Source organism: Sitophilus oryzae, unplaced genomic scaffold, assembly GCF_002938485.1.
Source record: "Sitophilus oryzae breed Bouriz unplaced genomic scaffold, Soryzae_2.0 scaffold_1395_pilon_pilon, whole genome shotgun sequence".
Classification (NCBI taxonomy): domain Eukaryota; kingdom Metazoa; phylum Arthropoda; class Insecta; order Coleoptera; family Curculionidae; genus Sitophilus; species Sitophilus oryzae.
Genome location: NW_022146054.1, coordinates 102,193 through 127,398, shown reverse-complemented (window position 1 = coordinate 127,398; position 25,206 = coordinate 102,193). Strand labels below are relative to the sequence as shown.

At 33.1% G+C, this 25,206-nt stretch overlaps 1 protein-coding gene across 1 annotated transcript; it reads left to right on the top strand.

Annotated features, from left to right (window-relative positions):
* Positions 1 to 23,332: 23,332 nt before the first annotated feature.
* On the top strand, positions 23,333 to 23,734 carry LOC115875739. The gene has a single exon (XM_030891250.1). The coding sequence runs from the start codon at positions 23,333 to 23,335 to the stop codon at positions 23,732 to 23,734; it is 402 nt and encodes a 133-aa protein (XP_030747110.1).
* Positions 23,735 to 25,206: the final 1,472 nt, after the last annotated feature.

The following is a 25,206-nucleotide window of genomic DNA, read 5'->3' as shown; positions in this document are numbered from 1 at the left end:
TATTGTAGCTAAACGATTAGATTTTTACAAATTGTAAGTTTTGGGTTCGTTGAAGGACTATTAGAGCTACAATTTAAAAAATATTTTTACAAGATACAGTGTGTCCCAAATAAATAAAAAATATCAAAGTTGTATTTTTTTAAATGGAACACCTTGTATATTATTACATTTTTAGTTTCTACGATTAAAGTAAAGGTAAATTTGATTAAGGTTTATTACACTTAAACCTTAGCGTTTTTAAAATATTTTCAATTTTGTAAAATTGCAGTAAAAATTTTAAGGCTTTATTTCTCCGAGGGTATCAAAGTTTTTAATACTAAATATTTACTGAAGTTTATTTATTGATCAGTTATTGTGTTGCAATAATAAAAATAATACTACCTCATACAGAGAGTCTACAAATTTATTTTAAATAATTTCTAGCTTTAAACGGCAATAACTTGTTTAATTTAAATAGCCCTGTATATTTTAGTAGAATAAGATGCACAATTTAATTGTCTATCGAATTGTATTATACTACTTTTTACCTATCCCTTCAAGTTTTCGTAGGAAATGCATTTTTTTATAATTTAGGCCTCATTTATCAATATACCCATGGAATATTGACATTTTAGATTATTTTTAAAACAACAAATGTACAAAATGTACAGGCTAGTAATTATCTCGTTTTTAGCAAAACGATAATATTACTAGCCCATTTGTATGCAAAAAGGAAACTATTTAAATCTTTATAAAAGAGTATACCATTAATTAAATATACCACCATTATTTCCGCCCAAATACTAATTAATTACATACTTAATTGTGTTAGATAATAAATTATTCTTAATTAATGTGGATTTGAATCAAAAATCAATATAATAAATAAGTTATGAAAATGATTCCATTGATGACATTCCAACGCTTGTTTTGAAGTCTTCATTAATGATAACGTCCAGATTCAACAAGTAGACAAATTTAAATACCTGGGTGCTACTAGCAATAACGAGGGTTTGGGCAAAGAAGAAATACAAACCCGAATTCAGAAGAGCAAACAAGTTATTGGATGTCTTAACAGCCTCTGGTGGGACCGAAACTTATCTGCAACAACTAAAAAGAGACTTGGAAGAACATTTGTGGAGTCAGTTCTTTGCTATGGTTCAGAGCTGTGGACTCTGAGTGCAGACGCGAAGCGCAAAATCCAAGTTGTTGAAATGGACTACCTTAGAAGAAGTGCAGGTATATCTAGGATGGAAAAAAAGACAAACATCGAGGTCAGGCGTATCATGAATGCATCGGAGGAGACAGTACTGGATCGAATCGAAAAATCCAGCTTAAAATGGTTTGGACATGTTCTGCGTATGCCGGAGAACAGGTGGCCAAAAAGAGTTTTTCAATGGGCTCCCAGGGCAGAAGAAAGAGAGGTAGACCTAGAAAATCCTGGAACGGAACGGTTACGGAAGCAATGGAAGCTCGTAACCTAGAAGCTGATGACGCTCTAAATCGAGATGTGTGGCGTAGGGTAACAGGAAGGCAGCAATAGGCTGTAGTTGGAAATGAGTATTAAATACTTAAACCAAATCCGTTTATATATATATATATATATATATATATATATATATATATATATATATATATATATATATATATATAGTTATGAAAATGAACGTCTCGTGTTTGTCAAAAAATGAAATATAATTTTTAAGGTGTTTTTTACCACACTGTCTAATACACATACCAAATTCATTTTTTTGTGTTTGGAGCAATTAGTATTAATCAACGCAAACAGTCAATTAATGCAGTTTGAATAATGGAATCATATTAATTGGTCCTCTTTAACAAATATTTAAACAGTATTTTTTTAATTTTTTTAATAAAATAATCGAACTACATTGACAATATTGGTGTCTGTACTCTTTAAAAATAATCTAAAATGTCAGTATTCCATGGGTATATTGATAAATGAGTTCTGAATTACAAGAAAATGCATTTTCTACGGAAACTTGAAAAGATAGGTAAAAAATGGCATAATACAATTTGATAGACAATTAAATTGTGCATCTGATTATCATAAAATATACAGGGTATTCCATTTAAATTAAACAAGTTATTGCCGTTTAAAAATAGTAATTATTTAAAATAAATTTTTAGACACTCTGTATAAGGTAGTATAATTTTTATTATTGCAACACAATAACTGATCAATAAATAAACTTCAGTAAATATTTAGCATTAAAAACTTTGATACCCTCGGAGAAATGAAGCCTTAAAATTTTTACTGCAATTTTACAAAATTGAAAATATTTTAAAAACGCTAAGGTTTAAGTGTTTGATAAAAGTTTGATATTTTTTATTTATTTGGGACACTCTGTATCTTGTAAAAATATTTTTAAATTGTAGCACTAATAGTCCTTCAACGAACCCAAAACTTACAATTTGTAAAAATCTAATCGTTTAGCTACAATACTCCGTGTCGTATGTGGTGAACAACCCTGTATAATACCACATAAAACCGTATGATCGAATAAAAACAGCGTCGGCGATAGCTATGAAATGAAGATCGCTGTCATTTTACATGTAAATTTATATGGGAAATGTCATCGATGATTAGCAGGTCTTCCTAGTGAAGGATTAAGTCTTCCGGAACACATTTGGTCAGAGACGTGGTTGTATTTTGTGGGATTTACATGGACCACCGACCAGTTTCCATAATGGGATTAAAATAGCCTTTTTCCGACCGATATTCCGATTCCACGTGCCCAAGAAGTCCCCGAACAGTTCCAAGAGCAAGAAAACCGATCCAGACCGTACAGCACAGAACAGTCCAGAATTCCATCCGTTCCTGTTGCCCGTGTGTAGAGTTACCCGTTGGACATCATAAACCCTCGTTGAGGGTTTTTTATGTTCACCTTTTGAAGTCCTACACCTGGCCAGCATCCGTACGTCTGCTAACATCCGTGGGCTCCAGTGACAGTACACCGAGCTGCTGTACACCGCCTTAGCAACCCTGTAGCTATACGCCGTAGCTCAGCCGGTGGAAGTTTTCAAGTATATCACATCGAGTAGAGTAAGACTGTTTAGATTTAGATTTGCTATTTATAAACCACCCCGACTGTATCTAGTATAAGTTAGCTAAGGGGGTTTGACGTCATAGGTTTAGTTCTTATTGATTTACATACTGATTTAACTTACATTTTCAGTCATTTACATTTATTTTTCATTTTCTATTCGTTTTTTTATATATCCTAGTTAACTTTTAATATTTTAATAAATTGCTTAAATATTTTTAGTAGTATTATTTACAGTCTAGTCTCATAGTTAAGTTAGAGTCACTTATGTTAAATAGTTATAGAATATTTGAAGTTCATGTTAGTTGCACTCAACAGTTCGAGGTTAGTGTTGAAGTCTACTTAATAGTTACATCTTTATTGCCGAGTTCATAGAGTATAATCTCGTGGCGCCCTTTTATTAATATCTTTGAACCCCGACCACCCGGCTGTTAAAATTAAAAGCTAGTGGCCTCTACGCAACTCATTACCGATTAAGTAAACTTTTGTTTTATTGAACTTCAGATTAAGAAAGGGCGTGGCAATGTATCATTAGTTTTTCAGAAATAGATACACGGGACTGAGGGGTTTAGCTAAGATTTTAGCGAATCTCCTGAACCTGGGATAATAGAAGGGATAATTGATTGGAATTGAAAATAAAAATTAAAACATGATTAACCTGGTCAAAACATTACAGAAATATGTCTAAGTCGAATCCATGTGATTACCATCCTCGATCGTCCTCCTCAAACACTGCTCATAAACAAGCAAATTATTTATTTTAAGAGATACGTCCATAAAAACCGTTGACGTTCTGTTGAAATATACTCCAGAGATAAAGGCAATTCTAGTCTCCTTTATAAAATAAAAAAAACACCTACCTTATTCCTTCTTCCTTGAAAGGTAGAAAAAGAACTAAAAATTGAGACACGGGTCTGGTTACCAAATTAAATCAATCGCGGCACCTCAATGGAGAGACTGATGGTGGAGGGGAAGGTAGAGGGAAGAAGATCACGTAGAAAATAACCTAAGAGGTGGGTAGACCAAGTCTAAATCCTAGTGGGCCACAACCTCCCCGAAGCCTCACACATGGCGCAGTATTGAACTACTTGGTCCGAGGAAGTGACAGGAATCAACGAATGAACACATGACGTCACCATATTCTAACGTAGGGTGAACGACCGAAGAGAGAGAGGGAGAGACTCTAATGATTTTTCTACCTAATAATTCCATCCCAGAAATCGCACCTTTAAAGACACATTACTGATATATAAAAACGGCCATAAAATATGAAAAACAACTGCCAGCCTAAGCAAATCAGTCTAACAGAAATCTCGGAAAGGATTCAGGCTAAAGTATAAGATCTATGTTCAATATCCAAAAATGCATTTGCAATAAATTTATTTTGCACAACCTGAGTCTCAACACTGAAACAAAAAATAGCTGCTCGAAGCCTAAACTACCAACAAAAATTAACAATACTCACGCTCTGGCTGTCAAACTACCGGGTTCTGGAAGTACCATTTACTAAAGACTGATAAAGAATAGCTTTCCATATCTGAGTAAACGATTTTCTAAAGATAGTGACAGTGGTCATTGGACAACTTCTTTTTATTATTAATTAGCAATTAGACATAGCTCAGACAACGAAATAGATAAATATCAAAGATAGATTTGCTTAGTTTAGAGAACTTGGCGTCGCCGTTCGTCTATTTCTTCTCTTCATGCGATCATACAGTATTTAGTATCTATTTTCGTATTAGCATGAAATGCGATGATTTTTAATATTAATTGATTAATTTCAATAATTGTATTGGAAGTAATGGTCCGTGTACAGGGTGGGTCAAATTCGACGCTTTTAAATGGAAACACCCTTTTCTATAGGAGATCGACGAAAACTAATATCGGTGTCTGGAGCTTAATTATCATCAAAAACATAATGGTGAACCGCACATCAATATCTGTTACCGTTTCGGAGTTACTGAGTGTTTTTCAAAAATGGGCATTTTTAACAAATCGCTGTAACTTTTTTGGTATGGAAAATTTTGTATTACTATGAAAACATTTCCAAAGCACCTTTTTACGTAGAATTTAATGGTTTAAGTATAATTTTTTTAAAATTAATAATTTAAGAGTTATTAACAGAAAAATTATTTTTTTATTTGGGACACCCCCTATATTTTTAATTAACTGAAAAGAATTTAAAATTACCTTTCCAAAAATATAGTACACTTGATATTTTGTTATAATCCCCTTCGAAATACAGAATTTTTTAAAGTTTGCCACTTTTAACTAGTAGGCTTTGGCCCCTTATTGATGATATGCCCTTAATGGAACTCAAAAATATATTTTTCTAGCAAGACTACGCTCCGCCTCTGAACGCTGAAGTTATCAGCAAATTTTTGGAGCCAATTTCAAGAATAATTGAATAGCTAACCAAGATCACAGCCGTTGGCCGTCGAAGCCGCCTGACTTAGTGCCCATGGATCTAATCCTATAAATATATTTGCGAAGAATAAAGGTTCCTTATTCTTCCGTATAATCTAGACAAGAATTAGAAATACTTAGCAGTTATGAAAAGGTATCTTTCACCCACACTGAGTTAATGAATTTCGCGAGAAATGTTCAAAAACTGCCCCGTCTGTCCATAACAGAAGACGGTCGTTATGTCGAACATCTATAGCAAAATCTCATATCTTGGTTTGCTATTTATTTTTATTATTACTAGATATAGTTTAAGTGTGTTAAAATTCTGCATCTCTCATAGCAAATATTATTTTCGTTTCAATAATTGATGCTCACAGCTAGAATTTCTTTTTGCATTACAGCCGGTGCCGTTCAAAGCCTACTTATTTAAAGCGAGCGAATTTTTATATACTCTATATCTCGAAGAGGAATCGAGCAAAATATCAAGTGTGTTATATTTTTGGAAAGGTAATTTTAAATTATTTTCAATAAATTATAAATATATAAAAAAATTTTTTGTTGATAATTCTTAAATTATTAATGTTAAAAAAAATTATACTTAAGCCATTGAATTCTACGTAAAAAGGTGCTTTGGAAATGTTTTCATAAAAATACAAAATTTTCCATAGCAAAAAAGTTACAGCGATTTGTTAAAAATGCATATTTTTGAAAAACACCCCGTAACTCCGAAACGGTAACAGATATCGATATGCGGTTTTCAGCATCATGTTTTTGACAAAAATTGAGCTCCAGACACCGATATTAGTTTTTGTCTATCTCCTATAGAAAAGAGTGTTTCCATTTAAAAGCGTCGAATTTGACACACCCTGTACATTGTAGTCGCTAGAATCAGTCACTAGTTTACTGGATCTGCTTCAGGATTATACCATGCAACTAAATAGTATTGTTATTACTCCCTAAAGAAAATTACTTAAACTATGTTATTACTCACGCATAAATTCTGCAAGAAGGAATTTAATTTTAGGATCTACTTTATTACAAAGTTATGATTATATCTCATGTATTTATAAAATAAACAACAAACAAAATGTTAAAAGTCATTTCGGAATTAGCTGGGTGTAAAAACCTAAATAACCAACCGTCCGGCTCTTATATATAAAAACATTTTATTATAACTCGTTACGGATTAAGCGGGCACTAAAAAGATTTTTTTACGTTTTTTTTATGTCGCAATCCTGTACCATATATTACCTCGCATCGGTTTTCACTTTATTGCCCATGAAATAAATTAGATTATATCATTGTGCCGAGTAGTCCTTTTAAAGCGATGTTGAGCTGGTATTTCTAAAAGTTATGACTGGTTTGTGGAGCACTTACGAAACCTGCAATTATTCATCCATTAAAACAATATAGATTAGGAACGATATACAAAAAACGAAGGAAAATAAGGTTCTAAACTAAATGCCTTTCCTTTGGTAGATATAGAAAAACCCTGGACTTCTCTGACGCTGAACCAGTAATGTTTTTTGCTGTATATACTGGGCGCGTCTCAAAACTGGCTCATCCCTATAACTTATTTATTTTTTCAGATAAAAAACGAGACTTGGTATGTTAGTGTTAGTGTTTGTTATGACATAAATTAGGATTGACTGTCCCGTATTCAATTGTTTTTGGTGACTTCCTTTTTCATCGGAAATGATGACAAATTTTGATTTTTAAATGGCACTCTCGGTATATTTTTACTTTATTTGATAGAAAATTACACTCTGAATAGAATGACATATCATTATTGGCGACATATCTCAATTTTTCAAATGAAGCAAGGGTGGCTTATGGCATATATCAGGAAAGAACATTTTTTATGAATAATTTGGTACCACACACAAGTGAAGGTATTTCAAGTCAAATTGTCGTTATGAACCGCATTTAAAATAAAGCATATGCGAAAATGTCAAAAGTTGACATATGATATCTCATTCTGGAGCACATCAGGGGAACATCTCTCGAATGGTTTAAGTCGTATCTGAGCAACCGAAGTCAACTTGTGAGGGTGGATACCACGTTGTCTTCTAGCAAGCCAATATAATGTGGAGTACCACAAGGCTCAGTAATAAGCCCTATTTTGTTTCTTCTTTTTATTAACGACATTGCTAACATAAACATCAGTGGCAAAATATGTCTTTTTGCGGACGACACTAGCTTCACTTGGAGCAACAAGGATGTCACGGCACTTCATAGGATTATATCAAATGATTTAATCACTATTAAATCTTGGTGCGACTCGAACCTCCTGAGTCTCAACATTTCTAAAACTATAGCTTTGTCGTATAAAAACTCGCTGCAGCCTTTTGTACTTAACAACACCTTCATTGACGTCGTAAAATCTGTAAAATTCTTAGGGCTTGTTATAGACAATTCTCTGAAATGGGACATACATATCGAAGCTTTGTCGAAAAAATTGAGTTCTGGCTGTTTTGCATTAAGATCTGTTTCTAAGGAGCTTAACTTGCCAGTGGCTAGAAGTGTTTATTATGCACTTTTTGAGTCGGACCTCAGGTATGCCCTTCCATTCTGGGGTATGTGTTGTGCGACTCAATTTGACCGCATTTTCAAGCTCCAGAAGAGAGCTGTTCGATATTCACTGGGACTAAACAGCAGAACTCATTGCCAGGACTTTTTTTAAAAATTAAAAATATTGACTTTTCCTTCCTTATTTATATTTGAATGCGTTTGCCTAATACGTAAGCATGTATCAGCTTCTCAAGAAAGGCCATCTCACACTTATCCACTCAGGAACGCGGAGCAAGATCTTTATCTACCTACCCCACGCTCAGAGTTAGTTAAAAGTTCAATATTATACAACTCGAAAAAAACTGCACCTGCCACATCACCTGCCATTTGAAATCAAATTCATAACATCATTTTCTTCATTTCGCAAAGCATTGAACTCTTATTTACTAGACTGTAAATGAATTATATTTTGAAAATCGAATTTGATCTTGTAAACACTGGTCTATTGTTTGTTATTGCTATATTTACTAATGACATCGAAATAAATTTATTTAGAGGTCATTGATATTTACTATAAACTAGCTAAATATTTTTGAATGTTGTTTTTATTTTTTTTTCTTTGACATCGTAAACATTTATAAATGTTTATTTTAAACAATAAGACTGACAATATTATTTGTATAATGTTTTGTATTATCTTTTGTTTTTTTATCTCAAATATACTGTACGATCTAAAAAAATGGACCAAGCTTGAGAAATGACGATCCTTTTTGAATGACCTTGAATTTGAATGCCCTACATTTTTTCATATGTACAATTTTATGGTAGATGTCATCAATTGGCATTTCCAAGACAGGTCTGACTGTGATGAAAACTTATTATTAAAATGTTCATTAATAATATTGTATTATGAGTGTTTCATTTAAAATAAAAGAGTAACTTGCTTTTTATCACATTTTAATATGGCAACAATGTCGCTTTAGAAGGATTGGTGTTTCCACCGAACAACACTTGAGACATAAGGAAATCAAGTCAGCCTTGTCACGAATTTGCCTATTAGGTTGCGTACCTTCCCAATTCTTTCAATCAACGTTATTATCTTACATACCATTATTTTATTTCAATTATTATATTTCTCTTGAATTTTTATTATATTTATTTAGTGATTATTTTTTAGTGAAATAACAATTGGTCGCGATAACCAGACGCACGAGATACAAAGAAGAATAGGACTAACATGGGCAGCATTCGGCAAACTAAGATATGTGTTAAAATCAGATCTACCAATGTGCTTAAAGAGGAAGGTGTTCCATCAGTGCGTTATGCCAGTACTTACATATGGCGCAGAGACACTTACACTGACAAAAAAGTCCATAGAAAAAATCCATGTAGCCCAACGAGCTATGGAAAGAGCAATGCTTAGTGTATCTCTGAGACAAGATATCTAGTACAGTTATAATAATATTGTACAGCGCGGGAGGCACGAATAACAGATGCTATATATCTGCTTAAAAAACTCAAATGGAACTGGGCTGGGCATATTGCCAGAAGAACGGATGATAGATGGACCAAGCTAATACTAGAATGGCGGCTAAAGTAGGATGCTCTCAAAAACAGAGGCAGGCCTCCGACAAGATGGTCAGATGACTTAAAGAGATTTAGGGAAAACTGGATCCAAGTGGCACAGGACCGAGAAGAGTGAAAAGAATTCAGGCTGGTTGATGATGATGATGATGATGATGATGATAATTTTTAATAACATTTGATAATAAACTAGATGAGAATAATTAAATGATTTATTAATTTCATTTTTATAAATTGTGATTAATCTGATCACAAGGTTGCGTTTATCTAATCAAGAAGATCGAAATCGACAAAATCAAGATAACCTGTCGACACTTTTTTAGAATTAAGTTATGTAGCCCTTACTTATTACTTTTGGCTTCAAAATTTCATTCTAATCACTAAAAGCACTTGGAAGTAAATTATAATAAATAAAAAAAGGCTTCTCCCTGTAGCTACGAACAAGAAACAAAAGAGAATCTATGTTGATATAAAAAATAAATCTAATTTTTACGCGAGGAATCTCCCCACGAGAGATGGCACATGTTTTTTGAAACACCCTATATACTTTTATAAAATGCTTTCAATTAACTTGTTTTAGCTTCCAACATTTCATTACAATACAAACTACCGTTTAGTAAGAAACATCCGCGTCGTATGAAAGACGCCATACTGTTGTGAACATACATTTAATATGGTTATATGTATATGTATATTCGACAAATTGTATAAAATATTATTTTTACCCTTATTCTACGGCTATGCCTAAAGAATTTAAGGTACGAAAAATACCATCAACATTATTATTCTTCTCAGAAAGATGGGTGATGCAAATAAACAGAACCATTACCTTAAGATGAAATTTGGAAGAAATAGTCATAAATAGTTGCATCATTTTTAGTTTTCCTTTGTAATTCGTTTACTTTCAGACGCGATGTCTGGTTTCTATTTACTTAAGAAATGGTCATGTTTGTCCCTTTGCAAACCTACCTGAAAATATTATTAAGAAATAGTAGGTACGCCCGTGGATTTTCGGAGAGGGCATTCTCATAAAAGCACGGTCACAGAAGGGACCGGGGACATTCATAAAAATTTTTCATAGACGTAATACTGCTAAATTTATATTTTGTATTAAAAGTTTAAAAAATAAAAAGTAATAACAACTTAGTAAGAATTTAATTATAAAAAAAATAAAGAATAACATTCCCAACAAGTGGTGATACGAGTCAAATAGAGAACTACAACATTTGGTGGCAGCGACTACAAGATTGGTGACGACGGTGGTCCAATCCAGGATCACGACATTGGTGGCAGCGGTAAAAACTACCAAGGTTTCCTGAAGGTGCGCCAGACGCAGCAGAAAACCTACCAGTTTTTGGAAGAAGATAGAGGCAACGGGCAGTTCTTGAAGGTGCACCAAGAAGCAGCAAGAAGCCCGACACGAGACGTAGACATTGGGGACACTGAAGGAGCGCCAGACGCAGCAGCAAGTCTCCAGGGAAGCTTTTGTTTTCACCAGATGATGACGGGGTAAGTCTTTCATTTGTTTACTGTATTGTGACGCTACTGTTTTTCTTCTGATTTTAGTTAGTTAGATTTAAGTTAAGACAATAATAATTCTGGGCTGTAATAAAAAAAAAAAAATATTGCTTAAAATTCGTAAATATTTTTTTTCTCTCTTCAAACTAAAAATACATCTATAAAAATAAATAATAATTCTTAAACTAAAGTAATAAATCATTAATAAAATATAATAATGGCAGGAGGTAAAGACGCAACTGATGTTCTGAATTTAATAAATTCATTTGATGGTCAGGGTGACGCAAATTCACTCCAATTTTTCTTAAAAAATTGTGATTCAATATTAAAAATTGTCAAAGTGGATCAAAAAGAATTACTAGTAGATTTAATTTTTGGTACTAAATTAAAGGGGAAGGCACAAGAGGTAACACAATATAAACAGTTTCAAAATTGGGAAGAACTAAAAGATTTCTTATTAGAGCACTTTACTGATAAAACACCACCATCGCATTTTCTAACACAAATAATGAATATAAAGCAACATTTTAGGGAAACTGTAAAAGAATATGGCGATAGATTACAAATTCTCTTTAATAAATATAAAGAAACGTGTCACTTAAATTATGCAAATAACGAAGCTACTGTTTTAATAGAAAATTTAAACTCCATTTTAGTCAATACTTTTAGAAAAGGACTCAACGATGAAAAAATTCAAATGCGTATTATTGCCGAAAATACTACATATTTAGATAAAGCTTTATCATTAGCAATTGAAATGGAACTTGAGAATAATGACAGGTTTAAAAACTCGCATTTTAAAAATATAGGTTTTGTAGAGCGTGGAAATAGACAATTAAATAATCATTCTTCTAATAATTCCTGTTTATTTTGTTTTAAAAATAATCATTTAACATCACAGTGTAGACAGCTTAGGCAATACGAACAAAATAGTAACTCATATAATAGAAATGTACCTAGCAATAATCAGACACGCCCACCGCAAAATTTTAATAGCAATAATAATTTTTCAAATAGACAAGACGTAAATACAGTACAATATAATCAAGGACGTTTCACTAATCGAAACTACAACAATCAAAATTTTAATCAGAACAACGACGTGCGTAATTATAATCGTAATTATGGTAACAATTATAACAGTAATAATCCTCGTTCAAATTACAATAATAGATATTCTCAGAATCCAAGAAATTTTAATAACTCACAAGTTCCTCAACGGCAGCAAAATGTTTCGATACCTCAACAATCTCAAAATTTTTCTAATTACAATAATGAATCCAGTACTACCAATTTTAATAGTTCAAATAATAGATCACCACAACAAATTCAAACTATAAATTCTCAGTCGTTAATCAATTCAGCAGATAATTATTTTTCAGAACCGAGCACATCTCAAAATTTTTCGGGAAACGAGAGCGAAGCCTTGGTCGCGAGCAGCCGATTAAGCGCTTCTTAAAATTAGATAATAGCTGTTCTATGAATTACACACTACCTGAGCATAAAAATAAAATTAAAATTGAGCAAAACTTAATTGACATACCGCATAAATCAGTATTATTTTCCGATAGTTACCAACAATTAGAGATAATTAAAATCCCTTCTTTAGATATAAAAGATAAAGAATTACATCTTTTATTAGATACAGGGGCAGATATATCTTTATTGAAAGAATGTATCTTATTACAAAATAATCTAAAATTAAATAAAACTTGCATTATAGAATTAAAAGGTATAAGTAAAGAACCTGTATTTACTAAAGGTGTTTGTAACATCCCAATTAAATTAAACAATAACAAAGCAATAACTCATCCTTTTCACATTGTGCCAGATAGTATACCGATTAAAAGTGATGGACTATTAGGACGCGATTTTTTGCAAAAGTATAAAGCCAAAATAAATTACGAAGACGGAGTCATTAATTTTGAAGACAATTTTTTTAAAATTTTGCCGTCAGAAGCAACTACAATAATTCCCGCGAGATGTCAAATTATTGTACCTGCTCTAGCTAATTTATCTTCGTCCGAAGGCATAGTAGTTTCAAAACAATTATCCGAACATTTATATCTAGGGTCAAGCCTAACAAAAGTCCAGAACTATAAATGTTTAGTTAGCATATTAAATATTTCTAATGAAGCTCAAACTATCCATACACCTAGAGTGAATGTCGAACCTATTTCTTTTAATGAGTACGAATTTATAGAAACATATAATTATGACATTATCGATCGTTTTGCTAAAATAAGAAAAGAAATTAATCTAGACCAATTAAATGAAGAAGAAACTAATTCAGTATTAGATATTTGTAGAGATTTTAACGATATTTTTTACTTAGAAGGCGATAAACTAACAAGCACCAACACAATAAAACACACTATACCGACAGAAAGTAATAAAGGTCCTATTAACGTAAAACCTTATAGATTGCCTTTCAAACATAAAGAAATAATTAATGAACAAACTGAGCAAATGTTAAAAGACGGGGTAATTTCCGCTTCGGACAGTCCTTGGAATAGTCCTTTACTAGTTGTTCCTAAGAAAAGCGACCCATTATCACCTAAATTTAGAGTATGCGTTGATTTTCGAAAGTTAAATGAAATTACCATTGGAAACGCATATCCTCTACCTAATATAGCAGAAATTTTAGACCAGTTAGGAAAATCTCATTATTTTACTACCTTAGATCTTACTAGTGGATTTCATCAGGTAGAAATGGACGAAAAAGATAAAAATAAAACCGCTTTTAGCACTAATACAGGACATTACGTTTATAACAGAATGCCTTTCGGTTTAAAAGGAGCTCCCGCCACATTTCAAAGACTCATGAACACAGTTTTAAGCGGTCTTAATGGTATGAAATGCTTTATTTATTTAGATGATATAGTAATTTATGCAAACAACTTAAATGAACATAACGATAGATTAATTGAAGTTTTTCAAAGATTTAGACAACATAATTTAAAACTTCAACCTTCGAAGTGTCAGTTTTTACGAAAAGAATGTTTATACTTAGGTCACATTATTACAGAAAACGGCATTAAACCAGATCCATCAAAAATTCAATGTGTAACAAACTTTCCGCAACCTAAAAATCCTAAAGATATAAAATCTTTTTTAGGGCTTGTAGGATATTATAGGAAATTTATCAAAAATTTCGCTAAAATTGCTAAACCTTTAACCGAATTATTAAAAAAAGATTCTGTTTTTAATTGGGGTATAAAATGCGAAAATTCTTTCCAAATTCTTAAAGATAGTATAACTTTTCCACCTGTTCTCCAATACCCAGATTTTACCAAAGAATTTATTATAACAACAGATGCGAGTAATTTCGCAGTAGGAGCAATTTTATCGCAGGGTAAGGTTAATCATGATCGTCCAATAGCGTTTGCTAGTAGAACTCTAAATAAAGCAGAACAAAATTATTCAACTTCAGAAAAAGAGCTAACTGCAATCGTCTGGGCAGTAAAACATTTCCGTCCATATATTTTTGGCACAAGATTTAAAATTGTTACAGATCACAAACCCCTACTCTATATATTTAATATCAAAGACCCTGGTTCTCGTTTGACGCGTTTTAGAATAAAACTTGAAGAATATGACTATGAAATAATTTATAAAGCTGGAAAGATTAATACAAATGCTGATGCATTGAGTAGAATAGTTAGCACAACAAATGTCAATTCTATTATTACCAATTATGATAATTTTAAAACACATCTCGAAAGCCATATAATTATTAATTCCAAAGTCAAAGAAAAAAACACAAATCTGTTTGAAACACCACAACTTATACCTATAGTTTTATTTTTGCCAAAATTATTCAACAAAAACGACTTTAAAATTCTAGAAAAAAATAAACAAATTAATACATTTTTAGAACATTACGATAACACAAATCCTTTAGACATGCCGTCAGTTTTTCAGTATCAACAAAATAATTGTAATATATTTCTATTAACAGACAACGAAAATACATTCAGTGATATTAATTATGAAAATATTTGGTCTTGCTTACTAACTTTACGAAATATTATATCCAACGAAAAAACCGAACTATCATTTATAAAATATCATTACAACTCATTAGTCAAATGGGAAATCGTTCTTCCTATGATAAGATATATTTTTAAAGACCTCTATTCAGAAATTACAATATTTAACAACAGTCTTATCAACCCCTCAGATGCTGAAAAAGTTGTATTATTAAATGAAAATCACAATTGTCCATTAGGAGGTCATCAAGGGTCATCCCGCACATATAAAAAATTATCTCAATTATATACATGGAAAGGTATGAAAAAAGACATAAAAGAGTTTATAAAAAAATGTGAACTTTGTCAAAAAAATAAACAGTCTCGAAAAACAAAAATGCCTATGGTAATTACGACCACGGCATCAAAACCGTTCGAAAAATGTTTTTTAGATATAGTTGGACCACTACCAGAAACCGAAAATGGTCACAAATACATATTAACCTTTCAGGATGATTTAACAAAATATATAATTAATATACCTATGAGAAATCAAGAAGCTGTAACTGTAGCGCATCATTTTGTAACGAATATTATATGCATTTACGGAATACCTGACATGCTAGTCACAGATCAGGGGTCAAATTTTTTAAGTGATATTTTTAAAAGTACTTGCAAGTTTTTAAAGATAAAAAAGATCCAAACAACAAGTTATCACCCAGAGTCAAACGGAGCACTAGAACGCTCTCATAAAGTTCTAGAAGAATATTTAAGACACTTCATTAAGACATCTCAAACAGACTGGGATAATTGGATTCCCTATGCAACATTTACATATAATACTACACCTCACACTGCTACACAATTTTCTCCATTTGAACTTTTATTCGGACATATTCCTACATTACCAACATCAGTTAAACAACCACCTAAAGTCAATTATACTTATGATGATTTCATAAACAATCTTAAACAAAAAATGCAACATTCTAATCAATTAGCTAAAGAAAACTTATTAAAATGTAAAAACATATCAAAAAATAATTACGATAAAAACAGTTATACCAGAATATTCGAAATTGGTGACAAAGTGTTACTTTACGACGAATCAGTTCGACGTGGCAGAAGTAAAAAACTTTCCGCCTTATGGATTGGTCCATATACCATTATAAAAAAAATATCAGATGTAAATTATACAATTCAAAAAGGAAAAATAAACAAACTATTCATGCAAATAGATTAAAATATTTTTATTATTAAAACTAAACATAATCAGTATATATAGATTATAAAAACTAGAATTAATAAATTTTAATTAGCTTATTATTAGTATATATATTTTGTTTTAGGGTTAATTTATTTATAATAATTACCAGTAACACTTGGTTAATTGCAGTTCCTCATCCAGAAACTCTTACGATATCATGTAATAATAAAAAAATCACGTAGATGTAATACTAAAAAATTGCGGTAGTGTCACTATAGGTAAACAATGTAAAGCTTATAGCGCATCATCAATGCTAATCCCTCATGGAAATACAGTCCAGTCCAATATTTCAAGTGATTTTATTCCACCATTCGACATTAGTGATAATTGTTGCGAAAGGATAAAGGAAGAAAAAATAAACATTAGTGAAATATTTCTCAACGAACATTATAGGAAATTAACAAAGCACATCCCCGAACTTAATGTAGCGAGCCATAAGCTAGAAGATATTGAAAAGTTAGGTGATGAAATTCTAAAAGGAAACTTGTAAACAATTATACATTTCCAGCATCTGTAATTGCCTATATCTTAGCTCTTCTTGCTATTATTTTTATTATTTATAAATTGTATACAAATGTACTAACAAGACAGCCTGTTGCGGAATTATTCCAAACTTATGCATTAGAGTTAATCAGTCTGTGGAACCATCTTCTAGAAATAGTGATAGATATGTTGCTCATTATAATCGTAATATTAGCCAAAACTCTGAAAATGTAGGTAACTATGAAAACTCCGAAGAAGAGAATGTTAATTTACAGGCGCCCTCGCGCAGACCCATTGGGTATGTACCATCAAGGCGACCATTAAAAGAAAAATAATTTCCGCATTTGATACATTTTAAATCTGCAATAGTTATAAAAAAAAAATGTTAGTTAAGTTAGAATGTAAGTTAGTTATAATTAGTAGTTAAGACTTGTATAATACTTTTATATATGTACTTTTATTCATTTCCATCTGAGTTATACTAATTAATTATATAAACATTTGTTTTGAGATTTCATATCACTTTCACCTCATGAAATCTCTCATTAAGGGGAGGTGTTGTGAACATACATTTAATATGGTTATATGTATATGTATATTCGACAAATTGTATAAAATATTATTTTTACCCTTATTCTACGGCTATGCCTAAAGAATTTAAGGTACGAAAAATACCATCAACATTATTATTCTTCTCAGAAAGATGGGTGATGCAAATAAACAGAACCATTACCTTAAGATGAAATTTGGAAGAAATAGTCATAAATAGTTGCATCATTTTTAGTTTTCCTTTGTAATTCGTTTACTTTCAGACGCGATGTCTGGTTTCTATTTACTTAAGAAATGGTCATGTTTGTCCCTTTGCAAACCTACCTGAAAATATTATTAAGAAATAGTAGGTACGCCCGTGGATTTTCGGAGAGGGCATTCTCATAAAAGCACGGTCACAGAAGGGACCGGGGACATTCATAAAATTTTTCATAGACGTAATACTGCTAAATTTATATTTTGTATTAAAAGTTTAAAAATAAAAAGTAATAACAACTTAGTAAGAATTTAATTATAAAAAAAATAAAGAATAACATTCCCAACAAGTGGTGATACGAGTCAAATAGAGAACTACAACATTTGGTGGCAGCGACTACAAGATTGGTGACGACGGTGGTCCAATCCAGGATCACGACAATACTGTATATTGATTGAAAGCTTGAATAAACTGTATAAAATAAAACTAACCTAAAATCGTCCAGTGCATTATTGTATTGTATAAATACGGTATTCTAAAAGAAACTGCGAATGCTAATTTACGCTAATACTGGTAATATGAAAGTAATTGTATGGTACGATTACCACATTACGTTTGTACAATTTCTCATTCAAACAAATCGTGGTTCACGACCAGTTTATTAATGTGAGACGATTCGATTCCGACTATAGGTATTCCCGCTATAGGTATTTATTGAACGGGATAAAAAGTTTTTCAATAACAGTCCAAAGAAAAATTAGAAATGTCACCATGAACCATTCGTCGATCTCGTCGATAACGTTAACGATTTCAACGTACGCAAGTGATTGATGCCTATTTACCGAGTCATAGTGCGTCGATTCGCGGACAAATATCTGTAAAATGGGAAAGGATGCGTTTATTCGGATATTAATGTCAATATTATAGTTTTTAATATAACGAAATATTAGTTGATACACTGCGCTGAAAAAGTATCGCATAATCTGTTATTCAACTACAGTTCATACCAAATACACTTTTAGTCATGTAATTAAGTTTGGCAGATACAGCGCTGCCCACTTTTATGTATTTTCTTTTAATCAAAATATTTTAGGAAACAAAAATAAATTAATTATAAATATATAAACAGTTATTATTTACCTCAACAAAACTCACCTTTTTAACAGCACGTAAGGGACATAAAGGGACACTATTACCGCTTTCCCGTTCAAAATATTCTAATAAACTTGAGATGACTTTTTACGGCTACTAAGCTATCTTGTACACTTCCGACTAAAAGAGGTTTTAAAAAGAACAATGTTTGACTGCAAGGTCTGATAGTAATCATTTTCAAGCTTAAAGTATCACAACACTATTTATTTAAACCAAAAACTCGTAATACAAAACTAAAGTGTGAAAAAGAATGACAATGACGTTTTTTACAGCAGAGCTACCACCTGAATCCCCAGCGCGAAATTTAAATTCCAGTTAGTTAGCACAGCCCCCAATGGTTTGCAATAATGAATTTAAAAATCGCGCCTTCGATTACGTAACTGAAAGTTTAATTGATATGAAATGTACAGTACGTCTGTCCGTTCTGTGGCTACGGGGTATCCGTGATAGGGCAAACGATATTCTCTCGATGTTTTTCGTAAAAAATTAGACGACGCGTCCCATCAATAAAAATTCGACAAATTTGCAATTAGCCAATAAAATGAGTGGGCGGAGCGATTTGCGGTGACGTACTCGTCAAGTCGACGTATAAAATATATTGCTGTTTATTTAAATGTTTTTTGTCCGCATTCCTTTCATAGACACAGATCCACCAGACGAACTGTATGTATGTTTTAATTTTGTGGCACTGTGTACAGTATGTCTGTCCGTTCTGTAGCTACGGGGTATCCGTGAGAGGGGCAACGATATTCTCTCGATATTTTTCGTAAAAAATTAGTTAGTATAGTAGATATTTTTCGTAAAAAATTACTAAGCGTCCCATCAAAAAAAATTCGACAAATTTGCAAGTAGCCAATAAAATGAGTGGGAGGAGCGATTTGCGGTGACGTACTCGTCAAGTCGACGTATAAAATATATTGTTGTTTATTTAAATGTTTTTTGTCCGCATTCCTTTCATAGACACAGAGCCAGCAGACGTACTGTATTCTCTTTCTTCTTAATATTTGTACTTAATATAGATAAAATAAATACAAAATAATAGAAATACCTAGCTGTTGTTTTTTGTTCTAAATGTTGCATGGTTATAGTTTATGATATATGTCTCGTATGGCTAGTTTTCCATCAGTTTGAATAATTTCTTATGTCGTTTTATAGTTGGAAAGTAAAATGAGAAATTTAACATGCGAAGAAGTTATTGCAGCAAAAATTATCGCATTTATAGAAGATGGAAGGTATAGAAGACATACGTGGCTATTGATATATGTATCACCAATCTAGTGTTTATAGAGCTGTTAGGTTATTGAGATACCAAAATCATCTACATCAGAGATCATCATATACCATTATCAGAGACGGCCAGTAACAGCTAGACATCGTGGTGTCACCTTTTTTTTCCATAACAAGGGGCCCAACTTTTGCCCTCTGCCGGAAACACTGCGACCTGTGAGGCCTATTGTGTTTGTCCCCTTTTTACATCTGCACCCATTCTCCTATCCCTGTACCCTGCACTAATTTATGCAGGTCCTTGATAGGATGGGAGCATAGTTCTTTCTGTTCTAGCCTAGCTTTCCAAAATAAAAAGTGTCGCTTGCGATCCAGAGCCTCGCAATGACATTATGTGCTCCGCTGTGTCAGGATCTTTATCGAAGAGTCTGTAGCAAAGACTTCCTTGATACAGGTTGAGCTTGTTCAGGTAACACTTGACAGCTATGTGTTCTGTGAAGAGGTCTGTTGTAATCCGTACTTTATCCCTGCTAAGCATTAGTAGTTCTTTTGCGGTTTTAGAGCAAGGTCCTTGGATAAAAGCTTTGCTGTGCCTGTGTCCCTGTCTCTTTCTCCATTGGTGGGCATTCTGATTTTTCCTGATCCAGAGTTTTAGTGCACTATGGGCCATTTAATTGTACTGGCTCTGGATCAAGACTTTAATTCACTCTTGCAGATATCTTCATCAACCCGTCAATTAGTCAAAGAAAATAAAATCCTCCTACTCTGGATGCCAGCCCACCAAGTTATAGAAGGGAGTGAAAGAGCAAATGATCTGGCTAGAAAAGGAGCGATCACTCCACTAACTGGACCAGAACTGTTTTGCTTCCCAAGTGGAAACCAAATTAAAGCAGAACTGAAGAACATGGAAGACACCATCCGCAACCTAGAATAGGAATCCTCCAACTGGTCTAAGACACTCGACGAATTTTCTCAGAACTTACGACCGAGAAAAGTCACAGATTTCCCTTGATTTAATTACGGACAATCTTCGGATTGTCACGGGGTTTTTGACAAAGACACTGTCTCTTCAATATACACCTCAGTAGATTAAAGTTAAGAAACAACGACGAATGCAGATTCTGTGTGGAAAATGGGGAAATACCAGAACAATTAATCACTGAGTTCGCCGAGATGACAACCATTTGTGCCATAAATTTTGGTACGACTGATATCGGAGATTGAGAACTAACCTCTGTAAAACCGTCTCTGATTCTGGGTTTTGTCAAAGCCCTGAAATTGTATGATTAATAATTATAACTCATGAAAAGCGGACAAAACACACCTATAAGGTCGCGGGATTAACTTCCATTCTCCCATATAATTTGCAATCTTCTTGTTAAATAAATATATTTACTGATATTTATATCCCTCTCTCTCTCTCTATGATATTTCACACAACGTAAAATTTACATAAAACATTTTGCTAGTTCTTTTTTTCGACTTTTACCTATCCTTCAAAATACTTCGTTCGGTGCCCTATTGTAATATTTCTGCGTTGGATTTTCTCTCTGTGTCTCTTTCGCTATTCAAAGTTCTGACGTGGGCTGTGGGAATGTAACGTTGTTTTAGAAACCAATATATCACAGCCGTTTCTTTGTGTACCAATCGGCAACCAGAAAGGAAACTGTTTTGACATCGTTTTGTGCTGTATAAGGTCGGATTAAATTTATTAGCATTTTTAATTTTAGTGTATATAATGGCGTTTTTTTAATGGTTAGCTTGTAATGCGACAGAATTGTACCATACGTTAGTCATACAAAATATTTTTACTATTCTAGTTTCCACTAATGTTCTTTCGACATTTACAGACAAAAATAATAATAAATTTTAATATAACCTTATGTACTGACAGGGCGTTGATTGTGTAAATTAAATTTAAATATGATTTAAATTTATATAATATTTTATAAGTACAGTACATCTGCTGGATCTGTGTCTATGAAAGGAATGCGGACAAAAAACATTTATATAAACAGCAATATATTTTATACGTCGACTTGACGAGTACGTCACCGCAAATCGCTCCGCCCACTCATTTTATTGGCTACTAGCAAATTTGTCGAAGTTTTATTGATGGGACGCGTCCTCTAATTTTTTACGAAAAACATCGAGAGAATATCGTTTCCCCTCTCACGGATACCCCGTAGCTACAGAACGGACAGACGTACTGTATAGAGGATTGGAAAGAATACTACACGCAATTATTAACAGAAAATCGACAAGAATTCATGAACAACGCGAATAATGTATATAGAGATATCACAGAACATAAGAACTCAACACCTATTATAACGGAAGAAATAGAAGAAGCGGTTAAAGAAATGAAAAATGGAAGAGTACCCGGACCCGGAGATATTGTAATTGAAATGATCAAGTGTGAGGGGATAACATTATATAAGAGAATTAAAGGCTTATTCAATAATTGTTTACAACAGAGATAGACACCGTTTTATCTCATCTTTACCGTTAGTGGAAAATTGGATATATTTCATCTCTGCATAAGAAAGGCAACAGAAATGATCCAAATAATTACAGGAGGTTGTGAGTCACTGCTACTTTCTCGAGACTCTGGAGAAGAATTATACAAAACAGAATAAGAGCTGAAGTTGGAAACTCTATATCCGAAGATCAGAATGGCTTTACCCCAGGTCGGTTATGTACTGACAATTTATTTGTCATACAACAAATAGCAGAAAAAAAAGATAAGAAAAAATGAAGAAATACATATAACATTTGTCGATATAAAGAAAGCATATGATAATGTCCCGAGAAATAAGCTATGAAAGAAGCATTAGAAACTATTGGAGTTAGCCAACAGAAGTTATCAGAGAACTGTACACCGATAGCATCAGTTATATAAAACAAGGAAAGATACTCTCGGAACCCATATATACAACGAAAGGTCTGAGACAAGGTTGTTGCGTATCCCCTCTTTTGTTTAATATTTACCTGGAGATAGCTCTTAGGAGGTGGAAGAGATCATGTCAAGGAATGGGTATTCTAATTAATGAGGAACATCTTCTGACACTTAATTTTGCAGACGATCAAGCAGTATTTGCTCAAGATTCCTTTGACATGGAGTTTATGCTCAGGAGACTATATACTGAGTATCAGAAATGGGGTCTAGAAGTCAGTTTAGAAAAAAACAGAATACTTGGTATTAAATTCCGACGCCAAATTTGATATTCTAATTGACGACAAGGCAGAAATACAACAGGTAGACACATTCAAATATGTAGGAGCTATAGTTGATAAAAATGGAATCGGTGGGACAGAGATACGACAGAGAATTCAGAACGCGAGGAGAGTGGTAGGGGCACTCAACTCAATCTGGTGGGACAAACATATTAATATAAAGAATAAAAAACATATTGGCCAAACAATGGTAGAATCGGTCTTATGCTATGGGAGTGAGATATGGGCCCTAAGAGAAGAAGATAAACGGAGAATATTGGCTGTAGAGATGGATTACTTACGTAGAAGCGCTAGAGTGTCCAGATTACAAAGAGTGAGAAACGAGGAAATCAGAAACAGAACATCGGCACAAGAAACAGTAATTCAACGAATAGAGAAAAGAGGTTTGAGATGGTTTGGTCATCTAATGAGGATGGAGGACACTAGATGGCCAAAACGCGTATTCAAATGGTCACCCACTGGAAGAAACAAAAGGGGACGCCCGCGTCGGTCCTGGAACGATGGTATACGACACGCGATGAGAGATCGGAATATCGAAGAAGATCTCGTGTACGACAGAGATGACTGGCGATTGAGACTGGGCCCATAGGAATGAGATTCATCTCGTCAGAGTCAGATCCCATTGACATGTCACCCGACTAGAAATGTAGAATGTAGAACAAGTGGGAGAGGGGTTAATCACTGCAACCTTACATATATATTGTGCCTCCTTTTCTTGAATTATAACGAGTTATAACACATCATACAGTGTCAGGGTTTTGAGTCTCAGGTCTCTTTCGCGTATAATTTGCCTCTTGCTTCTCATACGGAAAGAGTTTAAAATAGCCAAACTGTACCTAACAACCCATATGCCTTTACGCATATTCTTTTTTATAATAATATGGGCTTTGTTTATCTCCATATATCCATAAAATAGTTGGCCCACACACACACTAATAAATTAATAAGACCTCATTTCGGCCCTCAAACGTACTTGCTCTATTCGATGATGAACGCCCGCTAAACTATCGACTTACGTATTGACAAGTTCATTAGGCAGGTTATTGAACTCGTGTGGCATCGAGCATGTCGTTTTTTCAAAGACGGGTCCCATATAAATGCGGCCAGAAGTATTTTCAATACCAAAAAGACCTAAGTTTTCTGTGAGTTTGCAGCTCTGGTTCACTGTAAAAAATCAGCCTGAGTGAACACATATTTCTCAGGGAGTGAATTTTTTGAGTGAAATAATTGAGTACATTTTTATCTAAAATAGAGTAAATTCATCATTTTACTCAAATATGATCTCTATTTAATCAATAGCTATTGAATAAGCTCATGTTCGAGTTATAACCCCTATCTTTGAGTAATGGAATAGAAAAATTCACTTAGAAACTCATGTTATAGCTTAACACAATAAAAATTTGAGTGAAATCTCCCAGTTTAGAGTATTTTCGCTCATTAATAATCATACGTCATACGCGCTTCTTCGATACCGAATAAGGTATTCCCCTGTTTCACAGTTTTTAATTATCTGTTCGAGTCGTAGGTTGTCTTTTCCTTCGAAGGTGCCCAGGTTACAAGTCCATAGTGTATGTGTGTGTGATGTAAAGTGTGACAGTGGCCGCGTGGCGTGGTGAAGCGAATACGAACTCATAACTCCTAAATATGTTTTATGTTAAGAACATTTTTTTTCACATCGCAGAAATCCGCCTAACATATATTCAAATTCGACTGCGTCTACTGATTGCCGCAATGCTCGGATGTTTCCTGGACTAATTAGCGTAGCGAAAATCTAGGTACTTTCCCTCAATCTGGAACTGGGAACTGGAACATTTGGCAGAATAACATTTTTTTTTAATTTTCAGGAGGAAAAGTATCTGGATTTTCCGGAGGATTTTCGTTATTAAAAGTTAGTTTAGAAATTAGAAATATTCGAGAATGTTGGTAGCCGAGCTGACGAATGCTCTTAATAAAGCGGATTTTTGCGATGTGATGCAACTTTTCTAGACATCTAGCTTAAAAAGTTCCTGTATTTTTTCCAAAAAGAGTTGAAAACTTTTTAAAATGTTTTTGATATTATAA